The 27,526-nt window shown below is 46.5% G+C and overlaps 3 protein-coding genes across 4 annotated transcripts in view; 2 read left to right on the top strand and 1 right to left on the bottom strand.

Moving 5' to 3' along the window:
* LOC309369823 (cytochrome P450 2J2-like) overlaps positions 1-23,778 on the top strand; it is a 226,942-nt gene extending 203,164 nt beyond the window's left edge. The window contains exons 1-7 of one of the 2 annotated variants that reach the window (XM_081911166.1): positions 16,810-17,165; positions 17,747-17,886; positions 19,460-19,530; positions 20,835-20,948; positions 22,133-22,234; positions 22,693-22,714; positions 23,581-23,778. In XM_081911166.1, the coding sequence (XP_081767292.1) occupies positions 17,070-17,165; positions 17,747-17,886; positions 19,460-19,530; positions 20,835-20,948; positions 22,133-22,234; positions 22,693-22,714; positions 23,581-23,587 (552 nt within the window). In that variant the 5' untranslated portion in view covers positions 16,810-17,069 and the 3' untranslated portion in view covers positions 23,588-23,778. Of the gene's footprint in view, positions 1-16,809; positions 17,166-17,746; positions 17,887-19,459; positions 19,531-20,834; positions 20,949-22,132; positions 22,235-22,692; positions 22,715-23,580 lie in introns of those variants that run through there. The other variant, XM_081911165.1, reaches the window with a different exon arrangement.
* LOC309369816 (cytochrome P450 2J5-like) overlaps positions 1-27,526 on the bottom strand; it is a 201,041-nt gene that overhangs the window by 89,274 nt on the left and 84,241 nt on the right. The window lies entirely within an intron of this gene.
* On the top strand, positions 1,615-11,729 carry LOC309370603 (lipocalin-like). Its single transcript, XM_081912524.1, has 6 exons — positions 1,615-1,910; positions 4,658-4,803; positions 6,540-6,650; positions 6,966-7,067; positions 9,496-9,521; positions 11,536-11,729. Exons 1-5 carry the CDS (start codon positions 1,738-1,740, stop codon positions 9,519-9,521), a joined length of 558 nt encoding a protein of 185 aa, XP_081768650.1. The 5' UTR covers positions 1,615-1,737; the 3' UTR covers positions 11,536-11,729.

The following is a 27,526-nucleotide window of genomic DNA, read 5'->3' as shown; positions in this document are numbered from 1 at the left end:
ATCTATCCAGCTGTTTGTCTAAGTCAGGCACCCCCAAACCTGGTCCTCCAGCTGTTTGGGACTACAACTCCCATCATCCCTAGCTAAAAGGACCAGTGGTCAGGGGTGATGGGAATTGTAGTCCCAAAACATCTGGAGGGCCAAGTTTGGGGATGCCTGGTCTAAGTTAACTCTGCCCCTAAAAGCTGAGCCATTTTGTTTTGCTATTCTCTAGACAATATATCTGCTGCTTTCTTTCTCTCACCCCCACTCATCCTGTACGTAATTCCTGCATGAATAAAGCCTCTGAATTACAAAAACTATAAGCGATTCCTTCAATCTAATTCACCCAAGCTGCAAGGTCTGCTGACAGAAGTAGTTTTCCATCACAGTTTCCCTTGCCCCCCGCCTTTGTCCCAAGGAACAGATTGGGTGTGCTGGCTGAAGAGATGCCAAAGTTCAATGTGCACACTCGGTTTTAGTTCAGTTTGCCAGGATAGAAGGTGGAGAGCCTCGCCAACCAGGAGGCCTTGCAACTGGCAATGGATCTTGAAACTGTTTGGAAGAACAAGTTGTTGCAAGAGCATCTGAGGGTGGAACCTGCCCTTTTTGCAACACTGAGGTCAGCCCTATGGCACACTCGGAACTGAGCTTGATCAACTCTAGACTCACAGTAAAGCAATTGTTTAAAGGTTTGTGTATGAACTTGCTGTTATCTGTTGCTTTTACATTATGATCTTGAGAAAGCTGGTAAACAGGGACTAGAGACTAAAGTCTTTCCCCTTTTTCTCCAGCTGCTCTCGCCTTGTAGCAGTTTTCTTGAAGGCGTACACATGCAGCCTTTGCCTTGCTCAAACAAGCTCTTGCCTCCAGGAAGGCCCTAAGATTCAGGTGTTGCTTCAGGTTTTTTAACTCAGTCTTTGGGATTGCTCAATTTCCCATTGTTTGCATGTCGTAGCTGCAGTTGCTCTGTTGGTGGAGAAAGTGGCTGACATCATTATTTACCATCTTTAATCCTTGAAGCTCTGCATGCTGTTTAGACTCCTCCGTGCTTGCAAACCCAACATTTTCCCTGTGCAACACGTATCAACTTATGGGTGTGAGTTTCTTGGCAACTCTGCTCATGCCTACATCCAAATGGATCCAAGTTGCTTATCAGCCTTTTCACAACACTGATTTACAGTATTCTTTTTTACTGATGGCTCTGCCCTTGGTAATGGCACAGGCGAACTCCGCTGTCCCTATGCTGTCCCTGGCTGAACTTGTTGCTCCCATGCTGTCAAGTGATCTATTGTTGTTGACATGGAAAAAATAGATGCTTTTCACCTCTTCTGGCGCCTGTTGCAGACGACCTGGTCATTGCTGCTTTGCTAGAAACTATAGCCTGCTCTCCTTTATCTCTATCATTCACCAGATTTCCTGTGGTGATGCACAAGCAGCGTGCCAGCAGAGTGCACCAGACCCCAATACTTCAAAACCCTTCCCTGCTCCAGGCCACAGTAGGGAGTCAGCATTTCAGAGGGGGAATAGCGGGTGGGAAATTGCAGCAGCTGTTCCGCCCTCTCATGTTCTTTCCCTGTTCTCTCTCTTTCTGCTTTGTGTAACAGACTATATCAGTGGGGGTGGGGGGAAGAGAGGTCAGCATGATCCCACTCTGAAGCATTGCTCAACTGGCCAATAAATAGCCAGCTGGCCTGGGTTTCTGGACAGGCTGTGCAGATAGAGACAAGCAGCAGACGCAGGAGAGCATTAGGCACAATGCGGACACAATTCTTCAGCGTCCTTGCCCTGACCCTGGGCTGCCTGTCCCAGGTACAGGCTGAAGTGGCTGTGCAGCCTGACTTCCAGCAGGATCAGGTAACCGCGCCTCCCCCCCCCCCCCCGCCCCTGCCCCCAGCTCAGGGGCCAAAGAGCTGGGTTCACGTGTCTGCGTGGAGCTTGGCTTAAACCTAGCAAGCCCCATCCCTGGATCGTCTGCCCGGGACCCTTGCAGAATCTGAAATGAAATGACTTATTGCATTTATTGCATTTCCATCCTGCTTTCCCTCCAGGAGGTCAAGGTGGCGTGCATGACCCACGCACCTCCTCATTTAATCCAAACAGCAACCCTGTGAGGGAGGTTAGTCTGAGAGAGGCAGCAGCTGGCGCAAGGCTACACTCTCAGGGAGCTTCAGGGTGGGAACTGAATCCTGGTCTCCCAGGTCCTAGTCTGGTGCTCTAGCCATTATGCCACAGTAGCTGTCTTTCAGTTAGACCCTGAGAAGCTCAGATCTAAGATCTTGCAAAGGGACCCCCGTGGGAGAGAGACTTGTCGTTCTGCCTGTCATTCAGTGTCTCCGCTGGAATGTTCCAGGCATTGAAAAACGTATGTTTCAACTCCAAGCCAAGTCCTGTGAAGGACGAGAAGAGAGGATGACCGACGTGAGAATGTTCTCATTGTCTGGCTAGTGGCTGTGCAAAAGGAATGAGAAGGAAACTCACTCGCTACCTCTTTACACAATGCCTGTGCCAACGATCTGCATGTACAGGAATTTTGGAAGCTGCCTTAGACCAAGTCAGACCCTTGATCTAGCAAGCCCAGTAATGTCAACACTGGCTGGCAGCAGCCAGGATTTCAAGTGGAGGCATCTCCCAGCCCCAGCTGGAGATGCTGCCAGTGGGGATTGCAAAACAGCTACTCTACCCAGGAAGCTAGAGCTTTTCAAATCTCAGAAGCTGGGAATAAATAGGGAAAGTTTTTGAAATTCTGGAAATAATCTCTTTGTTTGTGCCCCACCCACTCCCCACCAAAATGTGTTCAGCAAGGGGCACAACAAAGAGATGAAGAGGGCTAATTCTGACTTAGCCTTGTTAATTGTGTGGCTTATGTGCTCTCAACTCCAAGAGAGAGTTTTCCACCAAAGTGTCTTAATTTACGGTGGTTGGAGGGGAAATCTGAAGAGGCTTCTTCTTTAGGCACAGGCCTCTGGTCACAATGGCATCAAAAATCAGGGATGAGCAAAATTAATGGAGGGGTGGGTCTTTTGTCAGCACAGAAGGCTAGGAGCAGAACCTCCATATTCAGAAGAAGAAGGGTTTGGATTTGATATCCAGCTTTATCACTACCCAACCAAAGGAGTCTCAAAGTGGATAACATTCTCCTTCCCCCCCCCCCAACAAACACTCTGTGAGGTGAGTGGGGCTGACAGACTTCAGAGAAGTGTGACTAGCCCAAGGTCACCCAGTAGCTGCATGTGGAGGAGCGGGGTAGCGAACCCGGTTCACCAGATTACAAGTCCACCGCTCTTAACCACTACACCACACTGAAGCATGGGAACACTGATAACCAGATATGATGGGAGACTGCAGCTGCCTTGCTTGCAGGTGCTCCACGCTGAACTGATCCTGGAGTCAGGATGCTGGGCAAGATGAGAAGAGCCAGGCTGGATCAGGCAAAAGATCCACCCAGCCAAGTTTCCTGCTTCCAAATATGGACAGACAGATGACCTGGGGAAGTCCCCAAGCAGGGCATGAGGCAATGACCCTTGCCTGTTGCATGCTCCCAGCAACTGACATCTAAGGGTACACTTCTTTTGGACATGCAGGTTCCATAGTGCTTTCAATACTGATCACTGTTGGCAGCAATGGACCCTTCTTCTTGCATCCATAGAACCCTTTCAAAAGAAAAACCATCCAACCCCATGGCCACAAACCTTGTGACTGGGAGTTCCACAAGTTGAAGCTGCTATTATTGTTTTAGACAGCCCATAGAGATTCTGCAATAGACAGATGTTGGGCAGATGTGGACAGAAGCAAGCTGGCATCTCCCAGGGGGCTGATTTGCAGTTGATCTGTGGAGAGTTCTCACTCCCAATATTTCAACAATAGCAGGAGAATAAAATAAATCCTCTGCCACGGCTGGCCTTGCACTGGACTCTCATCTCTCAGCCTCTGTGTTCCCCACCTGTAAAATGAGGATATTCATGGGTTTCCTTTCACCAGGGCTGTATGCAGCTCTGTGGGTCTGTGTTCGAATCCTTCATCTATAGGAACTCAGCTGTAAATTTATAGTAAAGGTAAAGGTAAAGGGACCCCTGACAGTTAGGTCCAGTTACGGACAACTCTGGGGTTGCGGTGCTCATCTCGCTTTACTGGCCGAGGGAGCCGGCGTACTGGCTGAGGGAGCTGGTCATGTGGCCAGCATGACTAAGCCGCATCTGGCGAACCAGAGCAGTGCATGGAAATGTTTTTTACCTCCCTGCCGGAGCGGTACCTATTGACCTACTTGCACTTTGACGTGCTTTCGAATTGCTAGGTTGGCAGGAGCAACAGGAGCTCACCCTGTCATGGGGATTCGAACCACCGTCCTTCTGATCGGCAAGCCCTAGGCTCTGTGGTTTAACCCACAGTGCCACCTGCATCCCTAGATTTACAGTATGTACTTGTTTATAAATGTGACCCAAGAGCATTGCATAAGCGAGACTCTGTCAACCTGGTGCCCTCCAGAGGATTTGAGCTGAACATTTGGAAGAATTTTCTGATAGTAAGAGCTGTTCAATGGTGGAACGGTCTCCCTTGGGAGGAGATGGACTCTCCTTCCTTTGAGGTTTTTAAGCAGAGGTTGGATGGCCATCTGTCAGGGATGCTTTAGCTGAGATTTCTCAAACTCAAAACCCTGAAGGTTGTTCCCGTAAGCCAGGAGGCTTCCTGAGTTGGCTGCCTGTGCTTCTCCTTCTTTCATCACTGTCCTGCTCTCTCTCTGCTCTAGGCTCAACGAGTGCGAGACGAGGAAAAGCCTTTTTGTCCGGACTGAGCAGCCTGGCCGATTCCTATACACCAGCCCACGTAAGTGAGAGCCACGTTATCTCCCGTCTGGCTGGGCAGCATCCAGGCAACCCTGAGTCTGGGATGGGATGGGAAAGAGATTGGCACCTTTCTGACTTAATCCCTCCTGGTTGTTTCCAAGCAGGGCAAGGAAGAGCCATCCCTTGCCAGACGGAGAGGGAAACTGGTTCTAGCAGCTGGGGGTTGGGTGGGTGCCAAACCAAACCAACCTGCCAGTGGCTAGCACCATTTATATCATAGAATTGTAGAGTTGGTATAAGGACCTACTGGAAAACAAAACCCCAAGGTGGTTGTCACTGATGGAAGCGAAGGCTCAGAAAAAGCTCAATATGGAGGCCAAATGTCTGAAATATTGGGAAATTCTGGAACAAGAGGGAGATAAATTAAAATTGCAGAGCTTTGAAAAACTAAAAAACAAAGTGCGAGATTGGCTTCATTATTATCAAATAATGGAGGCATACAATTTGGACAAGAAAATTGGCTTCCAGGTGGAAAAATCAAAATTGGAAACAGAACTGTTAGACCCCAAAACTAAGACTTTGTCAAGAATGTATAACTTGCCGCTGAAATGGAATACTCAGGATGAAACGGTGAAATATGCTATGATTAAATGGGCTCAAGATGTTGGACACAACATTATGTTGGCTGACTGGGAACAGTTATGGACCACAGGTAAGAAGTTCACGGCATGTAATGCCTTTAGAGAGAATATTATGAAAATGATATACAGGTGGTACACGACACCAGTCAATCTTGCAAAAATATATCGTTTGCCTGATAATAAATGCTGGAAATGTAAAGAGACTGAAGGTACATTCTTTCACCTTTGGTGGATGTGCCCAAAGATTAAGGCTTTCTGGGAGATGATCTATAATGAAATGAAAAAGGTATTTAAATATACCTTCCTGAAGAAACCAGAGGCCTTTCTCCTGGGCATGGTCGGCCAATTGGTGCCAAAGAAGGATAGAACTCTTTTTATGTATGCAACAACAGCAGCAAGAATACTTATAGTGAAGTATTGGAAGACACAAGATTTACCCACCCAGGAAGAATGGCAGATGAAGGTGATGGATTACATGGAACTGGCGGAAATGACTGGCAGAATCCGAGACCAGGGAGAAGAGTCGGTAGAAGAAGACTGGAAGAAATTTAAAGACTATCTACAGAAACACTGTAAAATTAAGGAATGCTAGAAGGATGCTGGAATGAAGTTATGTGGCTTTAGCAGTAATGCTATAAAGGGTTAAGTAATAATGGATTGTTAACAGGTCAGAATGTAAAGTTACAATATATTAAGATAAATTAGTAAGATAAAAACAAGGATGGAAAGGATTTGCTGAAATAACCAATTGAACTAGAATACAAAAAAGGGAGGTGTGAGGAGGTCAAGGAAACAAGTAAATGAAAGATAAGACACAGAAAGATGGATTTGTTTTTAATTGTTTTTATTTTATTTTTTTCTGTATTTTGTATTTTCTGTTTCTCGCTTTCTTTTCTTTCTTTTTGTAATCTTTTGAAATTTTTAATAAACATTATTTATATATATATATATATATATATAATAGAATTGTAGAGTTGGAAGGGACCCCGAGATTCATGTTGTCCAACCCCCTGTAATCCAGGAATCATTTGCGTGGTGTGCAAAGCCAGTGTCTGGCAGTGATGGGGTGTGGGTGTGTGACTGTGTCTCCTTGCTGGCTCCATTTCAATTCTTCTCTTGCCTCCTTCGATGCCAGGCTCTGGAAACCGCCATGACGTCCGTGTGGTGGAGACCAACTACGATGAGTACGCCTTGCTGTATGCCAAGGAGCAAAACATGAAGAAGTTGACAATGGTAACACTGTATGGTACGTCTGTTCCTCCCACTGCTCTGCCACCAGGGGGCAGCCTTCCTCCCTTCTGCTCCACCAGCCCCGCCCTTCTGGCTTGCACTGTTCCCCTTGGGGACAGAGGACTGGGGAGCCTGGGTTTTATTGCACCAGATAGATTGGGTGGCAGGAGAGCTGGAGAGTAGGAAGGGACCGTGAGGATCATCTAGTGCAACCCCTGCAGGGCAGGAATCCTTTTGCCCAACATGGGACTCGAACCCACACCCTGAAATGAAGAGTCTCGTGCTCTACCAACTCTCCTTGCTCAACAGCGCTTTGTGTTTCTGGTGGCAGGTAGAAGCAAGGAGCTGAGTCCCGAACTGCGGGAGAAGTTCACCCAGCTGGCCTTGGCAGAGGGACTTGGTAATGAGGACATCCTCTTCTTGCCCAGCACTGGTAAGTGGGAGAACTGGGAGTGGGAGCTGGACAGGCCTCAGGTTTCTTCCTCTAGAGATTGCCATGTGGGGTTTATCATGGGCTCACCTGCCTCTGGCTTGCTTGGACAGAGGGCAGCAATTCATAAACAGTTTTCAGGCCCCTTCCCCTTGGTACCATAAAAACCCATCCCAGTGCCCCCATCCTATCCTAAGAAAAGGCATTATTTGGAATAGTGCTTTGTACAACGCACTATTTTTCATTTTCATTTATCTATTAGATTTATATACCGGCATTCAGCACAAGACCTCTGGGTGGTTCACAAGATAAAAATACAAAGTAAAAGCACAAGTAAATCATTAAAACGCTAACAATGGAACAACAACACCCCCCAACACATTTAAACGTAAATAGAGCGTTAATCAGCCCAAGGCCTTGTTGAAAAGGAACTTTTTCACTTGGCACCTAAAGGTGTATAATGAAGGCTCCAGGTGAGCCTCCCTGGGGAGAATATTCCACAAATGGGGAGCCACTGCAGAAAAGGCCCTGTTCTCATGTTGCTGCCTCTTGTGGAGGAGGTACACTAAGCAAGATAGTAGGGCCATGACATTTAGAGCAGTAGCCATTGATTGTGCATTGATTCAAAATCCACTTAAGACTATTTAGTTTAATTAATGCAATTGAAATGATGTTTGATCGAGCGATAGCACCTGTTTCAAAGCCTGAAGGTAATTTACACCTCCAGCACCCCCTGGTGCCCCCGAGAATCTTAGCACCCCACCTTAGGTAATCACTCACCAGAAGTTTGCACTGCCCACTTGAGCAGCCACTAGGCTAGGACGTAGGTAAAGTCTAGTCCATTGCAGCACTTAGTTTTGCCTCACCAATGGCACACGGCCCCAAAGAAGTTTTCTTGAGGGCAGTGTGGTTCCCCATCCTTGGTTTAAAGGGGTCCTGTCAGATGGCAATGGTGATTGCTCGTGAGTAACCAGTCAGGACTCCAACCTGTCTTTTACAGGTTTTGTTTTGGTGCAAAACTACAGTGCAGAACCACAAATTCATATCTGCCTCAATTGCTAGCAGAATCTGGGAGTGGTTGTTTCCAGGTCCTCCCCCAACATAATAGCTTAGTCACCCCCAGCCTTTTCCTTTCTTCTTTGCGTTTTACACCATTGCGCAGGGTGGAAGACGGAAGAGGCGTGCTTCCCTCCTGGCCAGCTTGGCAAGGAGTGGTGCTGAGGCTCCCAGCAGCATCCTCTGGTCCCTTCCCCTCTTCCCCACTGGAGGTGTGGCTTTCCCCACCACAGGAAGAGGAACTGCTTCACAAGATTTTCGGAGTTTCCCTGTAACCCAGCTGCCCCTCAACTTCCCTTCCCTGTTCCGATGGCAGTCCCCTGACAGGTCTAGTTCCTGCCTGGTCTGTCTGTATTTCGAATTCTGAAACCCAAAATATTCCTTCACTCTTAAGCTCTGGCTGCCAAAACATAGAATCTCAGCAGTTTGCTTTGTTTTCTTTCCCTTCCCATTGATTTAATACATTGATCACATGCCTTTTTAAGAAAAAAAACCTCCATGCCGTGCACAAATACGGAACTCAGAAAAATCTCCCCCAAAATACGAAACGCCATTTGAACACAGCTTTTTAGAAACTGTACAGCAATGTGCAGCAGTCTTAGAGCTGGCAAAAAATCAATGAATGATGGGGCTCCATGCCAACTTATGCTACAACAAATCAAAGTCCTCACCTGATTTTTTGAAAAGCCCCAATTTAAATTGGACTCTTGAAAATGACAAAGAGGACTGGTTCCCAAAGCAGCTCACAGTTAAAACCCATCACCATTGTCATGCTATAGCCCATGTATATCATAAAAAAAGATTATATCCTTTCTTTTCAGCTGATGTAGGGTTGGGATCCACAGCACACTGACCATTGATCTGCCTGCTGGCCCTGTTTCTAGATTTTTAGCAAGGGGGTATATGAAGAAAGAGGAGGAGAAAAACTGAGTAGAGAGGAGAAACAGGCATAAACAAGTTTCCTGCTGAAATTAAAAATTAAGGATATCTGGCCTTATGTCTCATGCATCCCATATTCCCAGTGTGAGCAACAGAGGGGAGTTTGCATCTAGACATAAATTAATGGTTAATAAGCCACGTTTGGTCTCTTGCAGCCGGACACTCTGAATTGCATTGTGGGGCGGGGGGGGGGGGTTAGTGAGTAGGGAATGCAAGAGTGCGATGGGCTTGCCTAGTGGTACGTGTGTGGCCAAGGTTGGACTAGAAGACCTCTGGGTGCCCTTGTTCCAGAGCTGTGATTTGGTGGCTACACAGGACTGTGCCCTGGGTAGCAAAGCAACCCTTTGCTCACCAGCATGCAGCACACACACCCTTGCCACCCTCAAATGCCTTTAGATCACTCCCTGATCCCTCTCCTTGCCTTCTCTCCGGACAGATCTTTGCATGACGGACGATGTGTAGGTGAGTTGCCTTTTACTCTGTGGCTCGTGGGAGAGGCAGGCGGTGGGCAGTGTTACATTTCTAGAAATCAAGAGGGTGGGGCTCATACGTGCCTGTCCTGAGGCCTTTCCTCATAAACCCTGACAGCGCATGTGTGTCAATTGCTGGGGAAGGAGTGCACAGGGCTCTCCAAAGCATGGTTTGTCAGACATAATATGTGTGTTATGTGTGAGCTAGGCCACTGTCTTGAGCAACAAGTGCCAAGGGCTGCTTGCTTAAGAACGTAAGAAAAGCCTGATGGATCAGACCAATGGCCCATCTAGTCCAGCATGCTGTTCTCACAGTGGCCAGTCAGATGCATACTGTAGGAAACCCACAAGCAGGATTTGAGCACAAGAGCCCTCTCCTCTTCTGGGTTTCCAGCCACTGGTATTCAGAAGCATGGCTGCCTCTGACCGCAGAGGTGGATCATAGCCATCATGTCTGGTAGCCAGCGATAGTTCTCTCCTCCATGAGTTTGTCCAATCCTCTTCTAAATCTCTCAACGTTGGTGGCCATCAGTGCCTCCATAGTTTAACTCTGTGCTTTCTTAGATGATAAAGAGAGAGAGGGAGAGAGGGAGAGAGGGAGGGAGGGAGAGAAGAGGCATGGAAGAGATTTCAAAGGAGCAAGAGAGGCCTTCATTGTTTGGGAGCATCTGTGGGACTGCAGGTTAGCTTCTGGAAGGCCCACAGAAGGTTGGCCTGATGATCAGCCATGGTAGTTCTTCAGGACACAATGACTGCCCTGCTGCTGATTCAGGCCAAGGGCCCAGTCTCCTGTTTTCTCACGAGCTGGGCATGGATGTGATAGTTGCGCTCAGCTGCTTGTCCTCAGCAGGGGCTGCTCAGAATAATAATAATAATAATAATAATTTATTATTTGTACCCCACCCATCTGGCTGGGTTTCCCCAGCCACTCTGGGTGGCTTCCAACAGAAATGAAAAATACACTAAAATATCACATATTAAAAACTTCCCTGAACAGGGCTGCCTTCAGATGTCTTCTGAATGTCAGGTAGTTGTCCATAGCCTTGACATCCGGTGGGAGGGCATTCCACAGGGCGGGTGCCACCACCGAGAAGGCCCTCTGCCTGGTTCCCTGCAACTTGGCCTCTCGCAGGGAGGGAACCGCCAGAAGGCCCTCGGAGCTGGACCTCAGTGTCCGGGCAGAACGATGGGGGAGGAGACGCTCCTTCAGATATGCTGGACCGAGGCCATTTAGGGCTTTAAAGGTCAGCACCAACACTTTGAATTGTGCTCGGAAACGTACTGGGAGCCAATGTAGGTCTTTCAAGACCGGTGTTATATGGTCTCGGCGGCCACTCCCAGTCACCAGTCTAGCTGCCGCATTCTGGATTAGTTGTAGTTTCCGGGTCACCTTCAAAGGTAGCCCCACGTAGAGCGCATTGCAGTAGTCCAAGCGGGAGATAACCAGAGCATGTACCACTCTGGCAAGACAGTCCGCAGGCAGATAGGGTCTCAGCCTACGTACCAGATGGAGCTGGTAAACAGCTGCCCTGGATACAGATTTGACCTGTGCCTCCATGGACAGCTGTGAGTCCAAAATGACTCCCAGGCTGCGCACCTGGTCCTTCAGGGGCACAGTTACCCCATTCAGGACCAGGGAATCCTCCACACCTGCCCGCCTCCTGTCCCCCAAAAACAGTACTTCTGTCTTGTCAGGATTCAACCTCAATCTGTTAGCCGCCATCCAGAAGGATACTGTTTCTGAACATGGATGCTCTCTTGATAGATCTGAATCTGAATTTGTCTTGTCTCCTTTTAAAGCGAATAGAGCCACATCTGGTGGCAGGGAGTTCCGTGGTCATGGTGTGTCAACAAATACAGTTGTGTGTAGTTTGCACCCAGAAGAGGGCTGAGCTTGCTTGGATACCACCAAGGGGAATTGAGACTTCTAAATCTGGTGGTTGGTGGTTGGGATTATATCCAGAATGCAGAAATATGTGGCATACACACACCCTTTCCTTTTCAAGCTCCTAGGCTGAAAATCCAGGTTTTGCTTCGAGCAAGGAAGCCCCATTTTCTGACCCGTCTGCCAATCCTTGACTTCTCCAGCACTGACGTAGCACCTGTTCCCTGTTCAGCCATGAGCATCTTTCACCTCTAACCCACCCCTGTAAAAGCTGATCCTTGATTAAAAATAAAAAAAATGTCACACAAAATGGTAGTGTTGATGTTTTGGTTTTGTCATTGGGGGAATCTCCAGGAACACACCCCCCTAATCCTCAGCCCACAGGTACATTAATTATTATTTGTTACTACTATTATAATGTCATAATATGGTAATATTTCTTCCTACAAAAAGTATCAGTTCCTGCCATCAGGAAATGCTGCATTTCTTCCCAGAGTTGCCTTTATTGATACCCCCTCCAGATTTTTATATTATTATTATTATTATTATTATTATTATTATTATTATTATTATTATTATTTACTCAAAGGCGCTTGAAGTGTCTATCAAATGCATTAGGAAGGCTGTCTTAATCCTTCAACCTGTTTATCCATGTAGCCCACTGCTGCCTACACTGGCTGGCAGCAGCATTCTAGGGTTGTCTCAAGCAAAAAGAGCTTGGCACTCCCCCAGGCCTCTGGTCCTTTTAGCAGGGGGGAGTGTCAAGCTCTTCTGCATGCATAGCTAGAGGGTATGGGTGACTGTCTGGCACAGATGCTAGAATAATAGAATTGTAGAGTTGGAAGTTTGACCAAACTGCGGGAGGCAGTGGAAGACAGAAGTGCCCGGCGTGCTCTGGTCCATGGGGTCATGAAGAGTCGGACACGACTAAACGACTAAACAACAACAAGAGTTGGAAGGGACACCCAGGGCCATCTAGTTCAACCCCCAGCAATGCAGGGATCTCAGTTAAAGAGTTGTTTGACAGTGGAACTGTCTCATTTGGGAGGTTATGGACTCTCCTTCCTTGGAGGTTTTTAAGCAGAGGTTGGGGTTGGGTGGCCATCAGTCGTGGATGCTTTAGTTGTGATTCCTGCATTGCAGGGCATTGGACCAGATGACTCTTGGGGTCCTTCCAACACTACAATTATTTGGTTCTCTTATCAGTATGGGGGGGAGTGTTGAATGGGGGTGGCCGAATCAGGAGAGAAAAGGAAGTGTGGGAAAAGTGCGTGTAGGAGAGAGTTGAGAAAACTGACAAGGAGGGTGGAGGAAAAAAAGGAGTAAGAGTAAGAATGGGGATGCAAAGCCAGTGTGGTGTAGTGGTTCAGAGTGGTAGTCTTGTAATCTGGTGAACCGGGTTCGCTTCCCCGCTCCTCCACCTGCAGCTGCTGGGTGACCTTGGGCCAGTCACACTTCTCTGAAGTCTCTCAGCCCCACTCACCTCACAGAGTGTTTGTTGTGGGGGAGGAAGGGAAAGGAGAATGTTAGCCGCTTTGAGACTCCTTCGGGTAGTGATAAAGCGGGATATCAAATCCAAACTCTTCTTCTTCTTCAAAGTAAGTTGCAAAAAGGAGGGTGTAGGAGGCTTGGGGACAGGGTTGAAGATGAAAGCAGGGGCCTGAAAAACAGGAGATGGAATGAAGCTGAAAATGGGTGCAAAGCAGAGCTGCAGAAAGAAGAGATCAGCAGCTCCGGAAATGAGACCTTCCTTCCAACTCACAGGCAAACTGGCCCCAAGTTGTTAAGGGCTTTATATTCTAACAGTAACACCTTGAACCTAGCCTAGTAGCAGATTGACAACTAGTGCAGATTCCTGAGCACTGGTGTTCTATGCTGAGAAGGCCTCAGTCCTAATAGCAATTGTGCTGCAGCACTGTTCACTAACTGCTGCTCCCAGTTCAAGTGCATTGCAGTAATGCAGTCTTGAAGTTACCAGTGCATGAACTGCCGTGGCCAACTTTTCCCAGTCCGAGATTTTTCCTGGCTATATTCAATCATTTCAGTGGGTCTAACTGTGTAAATGCCACCCATAGCCTCCCATTATTTCAATATTGTTGCTCCCCCCCCCTTCCAAATAGGATGCTCAGCTCCTTTCCTGAGCAAGGTTCCCATGCCTTTTGGTTGATTAAAGCATAGCGGTGACAACGCTAAGGTTGCAGGTTCGATCCCTGAATGGGACAGCTGCATATTCCTGCATTGCAGGGGGTTGGACTAATTCAGGGGTCAGCAAACTTTTTCAGCAGGGGGCTGGTCCACTGTCCCTCAGACCTTGTGGGGGACTGGATTATTTATTATTATTATTATTATTGTACTTTAATATTCTGTTAGAAGCCACCCAGAGTAGCTGGGGAAACCCAGCCAGATTGGTGGGATAGTTAGATAGATAATTTATTACAGTCAAAGACCAGCTCACATAACATAACACAATAAAACAACGTTCATAAAGATAAAATATGCAATCAGAGCAGATTGCAGCAATAGCTCATGAGTTAAAATTAATATATATATATACATATACACGTACAACTGAGATTTCGGCTACCATAAAAATTGACCCTGAGGCGACTTCAGCATTTCTCTAGTGAGCTATTTTATTCTAGAGGATGATCTGTGCCTACAAATCTGGGCACAGAATCTGGCTACCATCCAGGTCGTCTTGTTATCTTTGCCTAAGAGGAGAGAATTAAGTTTAGACTTGTCTGAACGATTGGCGGGCCTCTTCAGCAAAGGCTCAGTGGTGTCTCTACGAATCTCAACATAAAAAGGACATCTAAAAAATATTTTTTCGGGGCTTCCTATTTCCCCTAATAGGGTGGGCGGGGTATAAATAATAAATTATTATTATTAAATTATTATAAAAATGAACGTATTCCTATGCCCCACACATAACCCAGAGATGCATTTTAAATAAAAGGACACATTCTACTTATGCAAAAACACGCTGATTCCCAGACTATCAGCAGGCCAGATTTAGAAGGCGATTGGGCCGCATCCGGCCCCCGGGCCTTAGTTTGCCTACCCATGGACTAGGTGGTCCTCAGGGTCCCTTTACCATTCTATGAATCTATGAATCAACCTCTACCACTTTTCTTGCTCTGGGCACACACCAACTGGGAGGCAGTTGAGGTCCTTCAGGTTTTGCTGTTTGTTTTAAGAAGCCAGTAATTTGAAGGGGGCGTATTGTGTACATTTTCTCTTAAGGCAGCTTGGCTCAGCTGGAAGGCCTTTGCACAAGGGGATTTAGGAAAGCTCCAGGAGGATTTAGATAAAGGCAGGATTAGTTTGCAGGCCACTTCCTCTCTCTCTTGATTGCGGCTGGCTGGGAGTGTCTGCCCACTGGCAAGAAAGCAATGGCTCTAGGCACAGGTTTCAAGCCAGCTCCATCTGTCAACCAAATGACACATCTAGAAGACACCACATTGGTTTCCCCTGGACTAAACAGCTAAGGCTGGGTCTGATTCCCATCCCCAGTATAGGGCAGTAAATATGGAGGAAGGCACTTGTGGGCATTGAGGTCACCAGCACATCCCTGGATAAAGCTAGACCCCTTTGTGAGTCTGTTGCTCTAGGGCCGGGGAGTGCATTCCTGTCTAAAATAGGTTCCTGCCTAAAATAGGTTCCACCTAGATCACTATTATTATCAACCAAAGACTATCACCACCTAGTTTGGATCGATCTTTAGTTTGTTCACCACAAGTTTAGTGAACCACAAGCTTAACATGAGTCAACAGTGTGATGCAGCAGCAAATAAGGTTAATGCTATTCTAGGCTGTGTCAACAGAAGTATATAGTGTCCCGATCAAGGGAAGTCATAGTACCACTCTATTCTGCCTTGGTCACACCACACCTGGGGTACTGTGTCTAATTCAGGGAACCACAATATGAGAAAGATATTGACAAGCTAGAACATGTGCAGAGGAGGGTGGCCAAGATGATCAAGGGTCTGGAAACCAAGCCTTATGAGGAATGATTGAGGGAGTTGAGTATGTTGAGCCTGGAAAAGAGGAGACTGAGAGGAGACAGGATAGCCATCTTCAAATATTTTAGGGGCTGTCACATGGAAGATGGAGCAAGCTTGTTTTCTCCTGCTCTGTGTGTATCTTTGTGTGTGTTAAAAAATGGAATTTTTAACATTTCTAGGTAGGGCTGAGAGTGTCCCTTGCCAAAACCCATTGAGAGTTGCTGCCAATCAGTGTAGACAGTACAGAAGGAGATAGGCCAATGGTCTAACTCTGTATAAAGCTGCTTCCTAGGTTCCTAACTTGTGCATGGATGCAATGAAGCCTTTTGGCCACGAAAACACAAATGTGAATTGCCCAGGTCACCTGCCAATCTGGTCTGGCCCAACCGAATAGACAGCCAGGGGCTCCAGCTAGCAACAGGGGAGAGTTTTGATTCAGTTAACATTTTCAAGGTAAACCTTCCAAATTTTTACTTTCTGGAGCAATGTGCCAACTGAAACACAGCTGCCCTTCAAAATTTTCTAAATTTCGCAGATAACATAAGTTAAGGAATATGTCCAAAAATGCACATGCTAATGCAAAGTGTGCATGGAATGCACATGCTTCTGAAAACAATATACAAAAATGTGTTGTATTAGAAAAAAAAATGCTTTGCAAGAATGTGAATGCATGCAGGTCTTGTGATCCGAAAATTCGTTCGATGAAAGTTCACTTATCTAAACACAAGGAATTAGTACCGAAACATTGCTATACACACCGCAAGTTCAGATATCCAAGCAGCCAGGCCTGCATAAAGTACTATAAACAGATTAGCAGCCTTAAACAAGCCTTCTTTTTTAAACTGTTTTACTGGTCCTCATAAGCCGTTTCATCAGAAACAGTGTTGGGTGGGAGCGGTAGAATTTGGACAAGGTTCCAGAGGGTTTTTCTGCCCCCCCCTTTTGAGGTCAAAGTTCCACAGTCAGGAATGCTTAGAAATTTCCCCATAGGAATCAATTGAGAATGTTGACTCATTATGTGAACGCTTGTCTAACAAACGGGTCTTGGTTGGGAACGCTTGTCTAACAAAAGGGGTCTTGGTTGGGAATGCCCTCGAGGGCAGAATATTTGTATACTGCAAACAATCTTTTGGATCGTGGGGAGTCATTTTGAAGTGCCCCTTCATCCAACCTGCCTGTTCTCTTTTCTTGTTGTTGTTGGGTCAGGCGAAGGGGCTTACTCAGAGCTGTAGCTACGGGGGAGCTAAAAGGGGTTTTTGCCCAGTTGAAGCCTCCAGTGGGGTGCCATTGAGGCTCCCAGTCTCTCTCCCCCCGCCCCATCTGTACACAAGTACGGATGGGGAGTGTGCCAAACTGGGTCTTTGACTCGGGTGAAACAAAGCTTGGTTTTGCCCCTGGTTGCTATCCAGTTGCAGCCCAGAAATGATCACTTAATAGGGTGTTACCCAATACCACCTATCCAAGATAGCAGATCCACACTTGGCCAAAGTGTTACATAAGATGTGGGAGGAGACGCTGCAGAGTGCCCTGGCTGCTTTGACACCCAAGGGGAGAGGTATAAAGTTGGGCGCCTTCGAAGAAGACGGCATCTTCCTCTGCCCAGTTGCTTTTCTCTTGACAGCACGCAAGGAGCAAGAGGAGGCACCCGCAGGATGAGGTCCACCATGCACAGCCTTTTGATGCTCCTGCTTTGCTCATTCTGTGTTCGGGCTGACATTGCCATGCAACCAGACTTCGATCTTCAGAAGGTACTGAGCTGTAGGGAAAGGGTGCGGTCACTGCTGTGTGGAAGTTGCACCCCTTTCTTTGGTTCCAGAGCTAGCCAATTGCTCACACTTCTGCAACCATTTGCCTTCCAGGAGTTGGTGCTGAAGGAACTCCCACCAGTCCCTGCTAGCCAGAGGCCAGTGGCAAGGGGATGATGGGAGCAGGAGTCCACCAAGTACCATCTAAATTTATACTCAATTTGTTCCTGGCCATTTTCTCTGTTGCCTTTTGATTTTATAATGCTGTCTGGTTGCCAAATTTGAAAGCCTTGTCATCACCTCATGCACTTGCCAGAGTCAGCTTCCCTGACACAGTTGTTGGTTTATTGCTGACCTACACTTCACTCCAGCTCCTGAGATTTAATCTGGGTGTGCATTTATTCTCCTTTTTATTATGGGCTTCTTTTCCTTAGAGGGGTTCCTGTGCTCCACTCCGAGCCTTGGCACAAATAATGCAGGTTAATTGAAATGCACAGAAATGTGGGAAATGCCAGATTTGGCCTCGTCTGGATGGTGGAGTGGAGGGGTGAGACCTCTGGTCTGACTGGAATGGTTTCCTCCAGTTTTCAGGGATGTGGCACATCATGGCCGGATCGTCAAACTGCCCTGTATTCCAGGGCATGAAGAGCCTCATGACAACATCTGCTGCTCTAGTCAAACCCCTTCCAAATGGCGACATGAAAATACTTACTGGCTACCCTTTGTAAGTAACTACTGCTAGTCCCTTAGCTGGCCTTAGGAGCACTTTACATGATTAAGAATGGGGAGGGAGGGCACATTTTGAAGGGGGGGGGGAATATGCCCCTTCCAAATACCCCCTCCCTGTGAAACCCTTTGTAAACGCTGGCGTAGGATGAAAATGTTCCCTCTTCATTAGACCAAGCACTCTGGTTTCCCTTGGGGGTGTTGCCATGTAGACTACAATGGATTGGTGATCCCTGATGGCTGGATCATAGAGGCAGCAAGGAGAAGCACCCTCTTTCAGAACAGATGTGCCAAATTCTCATCAAAATTTGCTGGGATGGGTTCGGACCATTTCCCTATAAGAAGTTATTTAATGCTCCACCCCCCCACCCCCCAGCCACCCTACTTCTCCTGCAAATCAACACTGAAGTGTTATAGTGTTCCAATACTAATTTAATCAGTACTTTCCTAATATTATACATACTGGAAAAGTGACCTGATGCTAATTAAAATACGCAAGTGGGATGATAAAATGAAACCTGCTACAAATGTCATAATTTATTTGTTTATTTCATTGCATTTCTATTCCACCTTTTTCTAAAATGAGCTCATGGAGGTGTATATGCTTCTGCCTCCTCCTCTAATCCTCTAAATCAACCTGTGAGGTAGGTTAGAGTGAGAGGCAACAAGTGGCCCCCAGTGAGAGCCCTGGTCTCTGAGGTCTTTGTGGTTGCACCAACTACTACACTATCACTGGCTCTCATAATGCAATTTTCCTCCGTGTAGGGCTTTCTGGGTGCTTTGGACTCCAGTTCCCACCATCCCTGACAATTGGTCTTGCTGGCTGGGGCAGATGCAACATGTAGCCCCCAAACGCCTGTGAATATGTTGGGCAGCTAAATCTTCCCCAGGTCAATATGAAGGAAGAGACCCAGCTCAACAGATTGTCAGCAACGGCAATGATGCTCCTTTCCCTGTTCTCCCCTCTGAGAAAGGGATTGCGATGTCAAGTGTGCCCCTCATCTGCATTAAAATATGGGCGAATGAGACAAAGCACCTCTGCTGAAAATGCCCCACAGGGAAGCAGCCTCCGTAGTCTAATAGCTCAGTTGGTAGAGCATGAGACTTTTGATCTCAGGGTCGTGAGTTCGAGCCCCACATTGGACAAAACATTCCTGCACTGCAGGGGGTTGGACTAGATAACTCTCAAGGTCCCTTCCAACTCTATGATTTTATATATTGGGGGGGCAGGGCTCAGCCTCTTGCTAATATTAAAAAAAACAACAGGCAGATTTTACTATCTGGGCCCAGTTGCTTAGTCACATTAAATAGGTCCTTGTAAGAGTAGCTCTGTATACTTACTGTTTTGTAAAGTTTGTGGAGGCTTTAAAGCTACTCAGAATCAAATGATAGCTTAGTAGATAGAGCAAGAGACTCTTAACCTCAGGGTTGTCGGTCAGAGCCCCACATTGGGCAAAACATTCCTTCATTGCAGGGGGTTGGACTAGATGACCCTTGTGGTCCCTTCCAACTGTATATAATTCTATGATTTCTAAACCCAGTATGTGCCTTTCCCTCATTTCTCTTTTCAGCCCTGAGGAATGCAAGAAGGTAGAGATGTACTTTAAGAAGACAGACCAGCCTGCACACTTCACAAACGACGGTAGGTCACAAGTGCTTTAGGGAGTAGAGAGAGGGGAGCAGGGCTGTGCATTAAGGTTTGCCCCCGGAATTGCATTTTCCTGCCCCCTGCCCAGCCTGCCATGATTCAGATGAGGGGATGGACCAAGCAAGGGGTTTCCCAGGCACGGCCAGGGCAGGCAAAATCTGCATCTCGTAGGGAAGTCAGGACCATGGAGAGATCCCCTTCTCCTGAGGTCAAACAGCCACGTTACCTCAGCAAGGTCTTAGGGCCACAGACTTTTCGAGCAGGACTAGCTAGTCATTGACTAGAGGCCTTGCTCCTTGAGGGTGAATGAAAGAACTGTAGCTTTCTGCTGCAACCCTTGGTTCCTTTGTGGAATAGGATTTTCAGCTGCAGGGATATCTCCTGAGGACTCTCTTGATTTCTCATGGAGTTTGTGGACCAGCCATCAGAGTCTGGTGGCCAAGGTGTCTACTCAGGGAGAGAGGGGAAAGTGTCAGTGGACCGCCATGAGATGGACAAGGGCATGGACCAATCTCCTTCTCAGAGCTGCAGTTGCCTGAGGACTTTGCCTCTGCAGGATTTTGGTCCAGAGCCAGGACACAACTACATCTTGTGTGAGAGGAAAGCCTGGCACGTGACCTCTTTCTGAGTAGGGGCTACCTGTGTGGGTAACTACACATGAGTAATGTGGCAACAGGGACAGTGGGACTCTGCAAAACTGGCCTGCCAAATGGTTATGTGTTTAAAAAATCCTGTGTGCCCCTGAGTCTGTGCAGAGTGCTTTTTTCGCTCTCTAAGAGAACCAAGGTTTTGATAAAAAGGCTTGAGACAGAGTGATCCTGAGCATGTACAGGGTACTTCTTAATGCAGGTTGAAACACACATGTTTTGTTATATATATTCCCTTGCCTGCTAAGTGCAAGAACACTGAACACACATTTTTCAAAATTCCTAGCAATTGCCAAATAAATTCTGGTTTCTCTGCAGCCTAGCTGGCAAAAGAGCTTGCCATTCACGTTAGTGGTTCTTGGATCATTTCCTCCTCTCCCATCTAGGAAAATTGGCGCAGACACTCTAGAAGAAGTCAAGAATCCTTGAGGTGGCGATCTTTGTGATGCTATATAATGCCACACAAGGGAAAGACAGAATGTATTTAGGGTGGCATGGGATAACTTCAGAGTGTGGCTTGGTGGGTGATTATCAATATGATCTGGCTCTGGAAGGATGGGAGGAAGGAAAAGTTGAAAGGCCAGAAGAACAGATTCCGACCCTCCTTCCATGGCCAGAACTAATCGGGGTTCTGTCTCCTCCTTCATTCAGAGAATGCCAAGAGAGATATGCGGGTGCTGGAAACCGACTACACCAACTTTGCCCTCCTCTACACCTTCAAGGAGGTCGAAGATGAGCCCAGCAGCACCACGGTCCAGTTGTACAGTATGTGCTCCAATGAGCCATCCTTGAGCAAGAGAGAGGAGGGTGGAGGTGGCAAGAGCCTCCATCTTACTTCCTAAGCCATTGATGGCAGAGCGGCGTTGCTAAGTTGGGGCTGCTTCTTTGAATGAAGGGATTGCACACCCTCTGATGCATCCCAGGCAAAAGCAGGGCCCCCCGACTGAATCCCCTGATAAGGACCCCTCACTGAAAATCAGGAATAACTCTGCAGCCACTTGTCTTCCATGGTTTTAAAGCCAGGAGGGTATTGGCGGGGGGGTGGGGTGGGGGAGTTGTAGATAAAACTAGCAAACCCTCATTGCCCTACAATAGATTATAATACAGTACAGTACAGTACTAAACAGGGCCAACACAAGGCAATTTGTTGCCTGAAGTGAAAGGAAAGATGGCAAGTCTTCCCCGCATATACTGGCAGCTGAATCTTATTTTAGCACTGGTGATGGCGACAGCAGAATTTCAGGGCAGGCTATGTGGCACAGCTCTCCCCTCTGATACCACGCTGCTGCTGCTGCTGCTGCTATCCTCCTCCCCTCCAGCTGCCTCACACTTCATAATAGCATAGGGCAAGCTCCATTGCCCAAAAAAAAAAGTAGCATTCATTTTATGACACTATAAATTATCTGGAATCCTGGGAATTGGTGGAGGATGCAGAGGACTCGATGCCTTCCATAGAACAAGAGTCCCAGCATTCCTTGCAAGGAGGGAGAAGGTTGTTAAATGGTTTGACTGGATCACTAGTTTTAAGGTGGGACAAGACAGATATTTTGTTAAATGTACACCAGCATCAGCCAGTAAGATGCACTTTATAAAGCTTAAGAGGCCAGGCCTTTGCCCCAATAAGTTTACAGTCCAAAAGTTGGTGGAGGGAAGGCCATGAAAACAGAGGTGCCAAGTTGCTCCCAAGACTGAGGGGGCCCAGAGCATGTCATGCGAAAATGGGGCAAGTGTCCAGGCCATGAGGTGCAACCCCTCATTCAAACCACTTCTGAAAGCTCCTCCTCCTCCCTACCTCCAGCCTCAGCCCACAGACTGGAACCCCCTTAGGGTGTTCCCTCCACATGGTAGCCTCTCAAGATTCTACACTGCCCTGCCCACAAACTGGAGGTTGGTGAAGTTATTGCTCACCACATCAAACAGAGTCTAATTCTGACCTCCTCTGGATGCAGCCCGCACTCAAGACATCAGCAATGAAGTGCTGGAGAAGTTCAAGGAGCATTACCACAAGGTGGGCCTCACAGACGACCTGATGGTAATCCTCCCCAAGTCTGGTGAGTATAGCGTTTGTGATTTGTTTTCCTTTCAGCCTGTCTGGTTTAGCATGGTGCTGTTACTCGCCATGAAGTTGCTACAGTAATCTCACACTTTTAACATTTGAAAGAAAAAGGTACCAGTGCTGCATCCCCTTGAGTGCCCCCAGAAAAAAACATTGCTCATTGTGAGGATAACACTGATTCCCACAAATTGATCCAAAGGTTGGGTTGTGAGTGAAATGGCAGCAAAGGAATGGGCCAGGTGAGATTTTCCAAGCTAGCATATCCATTGGGTATAAGCCATACCACCAGACATATTTTTAAAACAAAAACAAAAAGACAACCTACTTGTTTTGCCTAGTGGGAGTCAATCCTGACCATTAAGGCCTCCCATGTTTGCTTGACAACTGGATTTCCTAAAGTCACACCTCTGTGTTCTAATATTCATGAACTTCTTTCCCTTTTTTGCATTGCAGATGTTTGCTACAAGCTCCTCAGGTGAGTGATAAGTCTGGCTAAAGAGGGGGTGTTTGCTACATCTGGAAAACTGGAAGCTGGAGGGTAGAGAGTTACTCCCCCCTTTGGTAGGCAGCCAGTGTCCAATGGTGGTTTAGACTACCTGGAATCAAGCTATCTGGGTGCAGAGAGACAGGACAACACTCAGATACCAGGCACTGGAGTCTCTTGTGGTCTGTTGTGGGGATGGGAAACATCAGCAGCTGCCTAGGTGCGGTTGGGCTACAACTCCCATCAGCCTCAGCAAACATGGTCAATGGCCAGGGATGATAGCAACGAGCATCAAAGACCAAGAAACCTCAGGAGAGTTTCCCACTCCTGTTTGCAGCCAATCCTTTTTCCTGGGCACAAAGTGACTGTCATTCAACAGTCATTTGGAAGCCCAAGTAATCCTCAGACAAGTCCAGAATCTTGTTTACAGGCAGATGTGGGCTTTTCCCTTCCAAGGTTGTCAAGGGGAGGGAGGGGAGGTGTGTATCTTTGTGTGAGAGCAATGGCAAACCAAGCCCCACAAGAAGGGCCTGCCAACAGCTGCCCCAAGGAAACAGGGCCCTGAATTTTGCTGGCATGACACCAGGGCAAGTGTGGGGAAGCTTTGGCCATGCTGGCTGGGGCTGATGGGTGTTGTGGTTCAGGAGCTGCATCTGGAAGTCCAAACATTGACCAGCCCTGCTGCAGGGCTTTTCTGAGCAGATCTGCCATCTGTTGGTTGCTGTGAAGAAGGTTTGTGAATGGACAACCCAAGAAGAAAAAGAGGAAGAGGTAGTAGTTGGGACAAAATTTTAATACAGTGCCAGTTGCACAGTTCAATACTTTTTCCACATACCATCCTGCCTTTTGTTTTGCAGTGCCTGAAGAGGACCCAATTCATCAGCGGCCAAGGCTTAACCTCCACCCCACTGCAGAAGTCTGGCTGATTCAGAAACTGTTGCTGCTGATCAGATCTCTCGCTCCCTTCTCCCACTACAAGCGTTCCCCACTGCAATCTGATCTCTGCTTCATCCACACCCCACCCTTTCCTGCTGAATAAACAGCTTTACAAGGTGGATTCTTTTTTAGCAATGTGTTTCTTTGAGATAGGCTGTTTTTAGCAAGGATGGTGAGGTCTATTGCAGATATTAATATTGCACAGTTTGAAGCGCCTGGATGCATGAAAACTGACTCCTTTTTGGAAATAAAACATTGTCAAGGTCAATAACTTTAATTAAAACTTTACTTGCAGAACTTTCTTCAAAACATGACAAAAAGCAGAAAATGATACATCCAAACAGTTCCACAAGACATGTGCCAGTCCAAAGCATAGGCTCAGCATTTTAGAAAATATGAAATCCCCCAAACACACCTATAAGCCTTCTTACTTCCACAGAGCCTGCGAACAAAAAACACAACAGCTGCTCCCTTCTCATGTGAGCTAAGGTTAAACACTCACGCGTTAACTAGCAGAAAACAACAATAGTTAATGATCAACTCAGTTAAAACTCAGTCTCCCTTAGAATACTGCGGTGGAATTTCTCCATGTTAAACTTTTTCAGCAAAACACATTTAGCCATTTAGCCATTTCAGTGTCAATTAAACAATTATACTAACAAGGTCCCTAGACCATTGTGTAACAGACAGTGGGCATTTAACTTTCCAGACTCAAAGTATGTCTTCTGGCAGCCATGAGGGAGCATACCATCCATTTGTATTGTCCTGCTACTAACCCCCATACTATGGGAATATAGTTTAAACATACCAGAACATCTGAAAATATCAAAAAATATTAATTTGGACAACAGCTTCAGACCAAAAGGAATATATCAGTGGACATACATGTACTACATGCTTCAATGAGGCCCTTGCAGCATCGGGAGCCAGTGTGGTGTAGTGGTTAAGAGCGGTAGTCTCCTAATCTGGGGAACCGGGTTCGCGTCTCCGCTCCTCCACATGCAGCTGCTGGGTGACCTTGGGCCAGTCACACTTCTGTGAAGTCTCTCAGCCCCACTCACCTCACAGAGTGTTTGTTGTGGGGGAGGAAGGGAAAGGAGACTGCTAGCCGCTTTGAGACTCCTGAAGGGGAGTGAAAGGCGGGATATCAAATCCAAACTCTTCTTCTTCTTCTTCTTCACAACCCCAGCATCTACCTGCCTGAGATTATGGCTTCCTGTACACCCATTTGGGTGGACCAATCTGCATTTCAAATCCGTTCTGTATAGATCCTCGAGCGATTTCCCATTGTTAAGGTTGTATAGAACATTTTAATTTCCTATTCCACAACTCTCTACATTTTTAAACATCTGCTTTACAGAAATCCAAAGAGCATTTATAAACAGCAGTTATAGATGTAGCTTTCTGAGAAGTTCTGGAAAGTCCCTCCAACAATTTAGGAGATGCCGAAGTGCTCAAAGCAGACACCAGCAGATATTGCCTTTCTAGATACTGCCATTCAGCATTCGCTGGTAAATGATATTTAAACCTCAATGTAGGAAATGACCAAAATTCTCCACCTGAACCTATCTGCTGATCTAACATATACCTAAATCCCACATATCAACCCACTTTTTCTAGAACAGAGACTGACTTTCCATCTTCAAATCTGTATTGCCCCATCAAATTAATCTGCCATGAGCATATGGGCCAAATTATAACTGATGAGACAATACATGCCATGTCTTTGCAGTTGCTAAAATTGTAGGTGGGATAAGGTGGTATTTCTCTTTTTTCCAAAGCTACCCATCGTAAGATAGGTGCTAAGAGGTTTTCTCTAAAAAATACCCATGCTGAGGTAGTCATAGAATAGTAAGGATTCAAAGGATGGCTGTCTCTCTGTTCCTGTACTTTTTCGGGAATTATTTTCTTCTCGTGGTAACTGTGGATAACTATGGTCTTTGTGAAACATTCTGGCATGAATTTTATAGGAGAAATCAGTATGTGATATCTAGGAGACTTGGGGTCCAATCTCCTGCAAGGTGGGGGGTGTTGAAAGGCTGTTTAAGCACTCATGTTATTTTCACACCAACCCTGTGGTTGGGCTGAGAGCTAGAGACTAGCCCAAGGTCACTCAGTGAGCTCTGGGGCAGAATTGCATCTCTGCTTCTCCCCAATCCCAGTCCAACACTCTGACCACTGGAAAGTCGTCAAAGAAAAGCATCTCCCCAGGCCTGGGTACTCTAATAGTTCTAACTTGAAATACATTTTGAAAGTGCCCAACCCAGGGAACAAATATCCTAGTATTTCTCACAAGTATATAGGTGGTCCACTCAGGAACTGACTTCTTGTTAGCATCTCTGGGTTACAGAAAGATCTCTGAAATGTCCTCAGAGGCCAGTGCACTCTCACACACGTGGGCAGAATGAAGATTCAGGGACAGAAAATCTGATAGCTTAGTTCAGACTGGAGAATAAATAGGCTTCTTCTTTTTTCAGCTGCCCAGATAAAAAGTGAAATACGCAAATACTTTAAAATCCGATTCACAGTATGAATGACCACTGCCAAATGGGCAAACCCCCTCTTGCTCAAAAAAGTTAAAGGGTCAGGAAATGTTAGCCATGGAGGCATGCCAGGATTGAAACATGAGGTTGTACAATGAGAGTGGCTCAGAAAACTTTACAGAAGCGGGAAGAAAAAAGCTAAGCAATTTATCAGGAACTAGTGATCAGTGTGTCTGTTTCAGTTCAGAAGCATAACATCCAGTGGAGCCACAACTTACACTCTTTGCAATGATGTGTTCCCTGTAACTTCCCACTAGGAGGCTTATAGGCTCATAAACACAGGTGCTGATTCATTTATCTGTTTTAAAATGTTGTTGCACCAGCATTCCTCAAGCAGTTAATAGCAGTTGGCTCCAAAGGTGGATGGACTACAAGTTAGTGAAGTTATCAGGCACCACATCTAAAACATACCACACGGCTAGCCGAAGCATTTAATATGCTCCATAAGTAATATGCTTCGAAGTAAGTGGAACAAAACTGTTGCGTTCGCAAAGTAAAGGAAGGATTGAACTCTGATTAATAAGAATACACACAGAGGTTTGAACCAGCAAGAAGAGCATCTGGCAACCCCGGAGGTAATAAACAAGCAATACATATGATAAGAAGGATGGCCAGGAGGACAGTGACCATTATCCCCTTAATGTGAGATCTGTTTCCTGGCCCTAAGATTAACATCCTACATCTAAGAAACTTGCCCACTATCTTTATGGCCCAGGATGCCTGCCTGGCGAAGCAACTGCTGTGTACGTGACAAGAGAAATGGACAGTAGAGAAAATGGCCAGAGATGCAGAGGTGTAGAATGATCAAGAATCATATCAAAATAGTTTAAACCCAGTCAACGCAATGCTTTCATTGCTGACACAGATGGCCTACTCTATATTTGTTATAATTCCTCATAGCAATCCCACCTGATCACTACATCTCTGGATATTTGCACTCCTACATCTCACCGTTTTTTATTTTTGTTTTTTATTTATTGTGTACAGAGAAGCTTAAGAGAGGAGAGGCATTGCGTCCTCATAATCTGCCTGCATGTGTTTCTGTATCACATAAAGATCTCTAGCAGACATTCCTAAAGAGAGCGTAATAGCCTTTGCCTATTCTTTTCTAAAACTGAGCAACTAGGCTGGACCCATGTCAGTCTGTTGAGGCAGCATTGAGCATCAGATAAATTTGTGGGAATGTAGTTATAACTTCTTTGATTACACATGAAAAACCAGTTATCCGGTAAGCGCACATGAGCATAATTAAAAGTAACCTGCTGAACATGTGAACAATTCCAACTTGGCCTTCCTGTGTCCAGACAGCGAATTGCTTTCTTAC

Source organism: Podarcis melisellensis (assembly GCF_964234715.1).
Source record: "Podarcis melisellensis genome assembly, chromosome: 5".
Lineage (NCBI taxonomy): Eukaryota > Metazoa > Chordata > Lepidosauria > Squamata > Lacertidae > Podarcis > Podarcis melisellensis.
The sequence above is the reverse complement of the archived record's forward strand: the minus strand, read 5'-3'. Positions and strand labels throughout refer to the sequence as shown.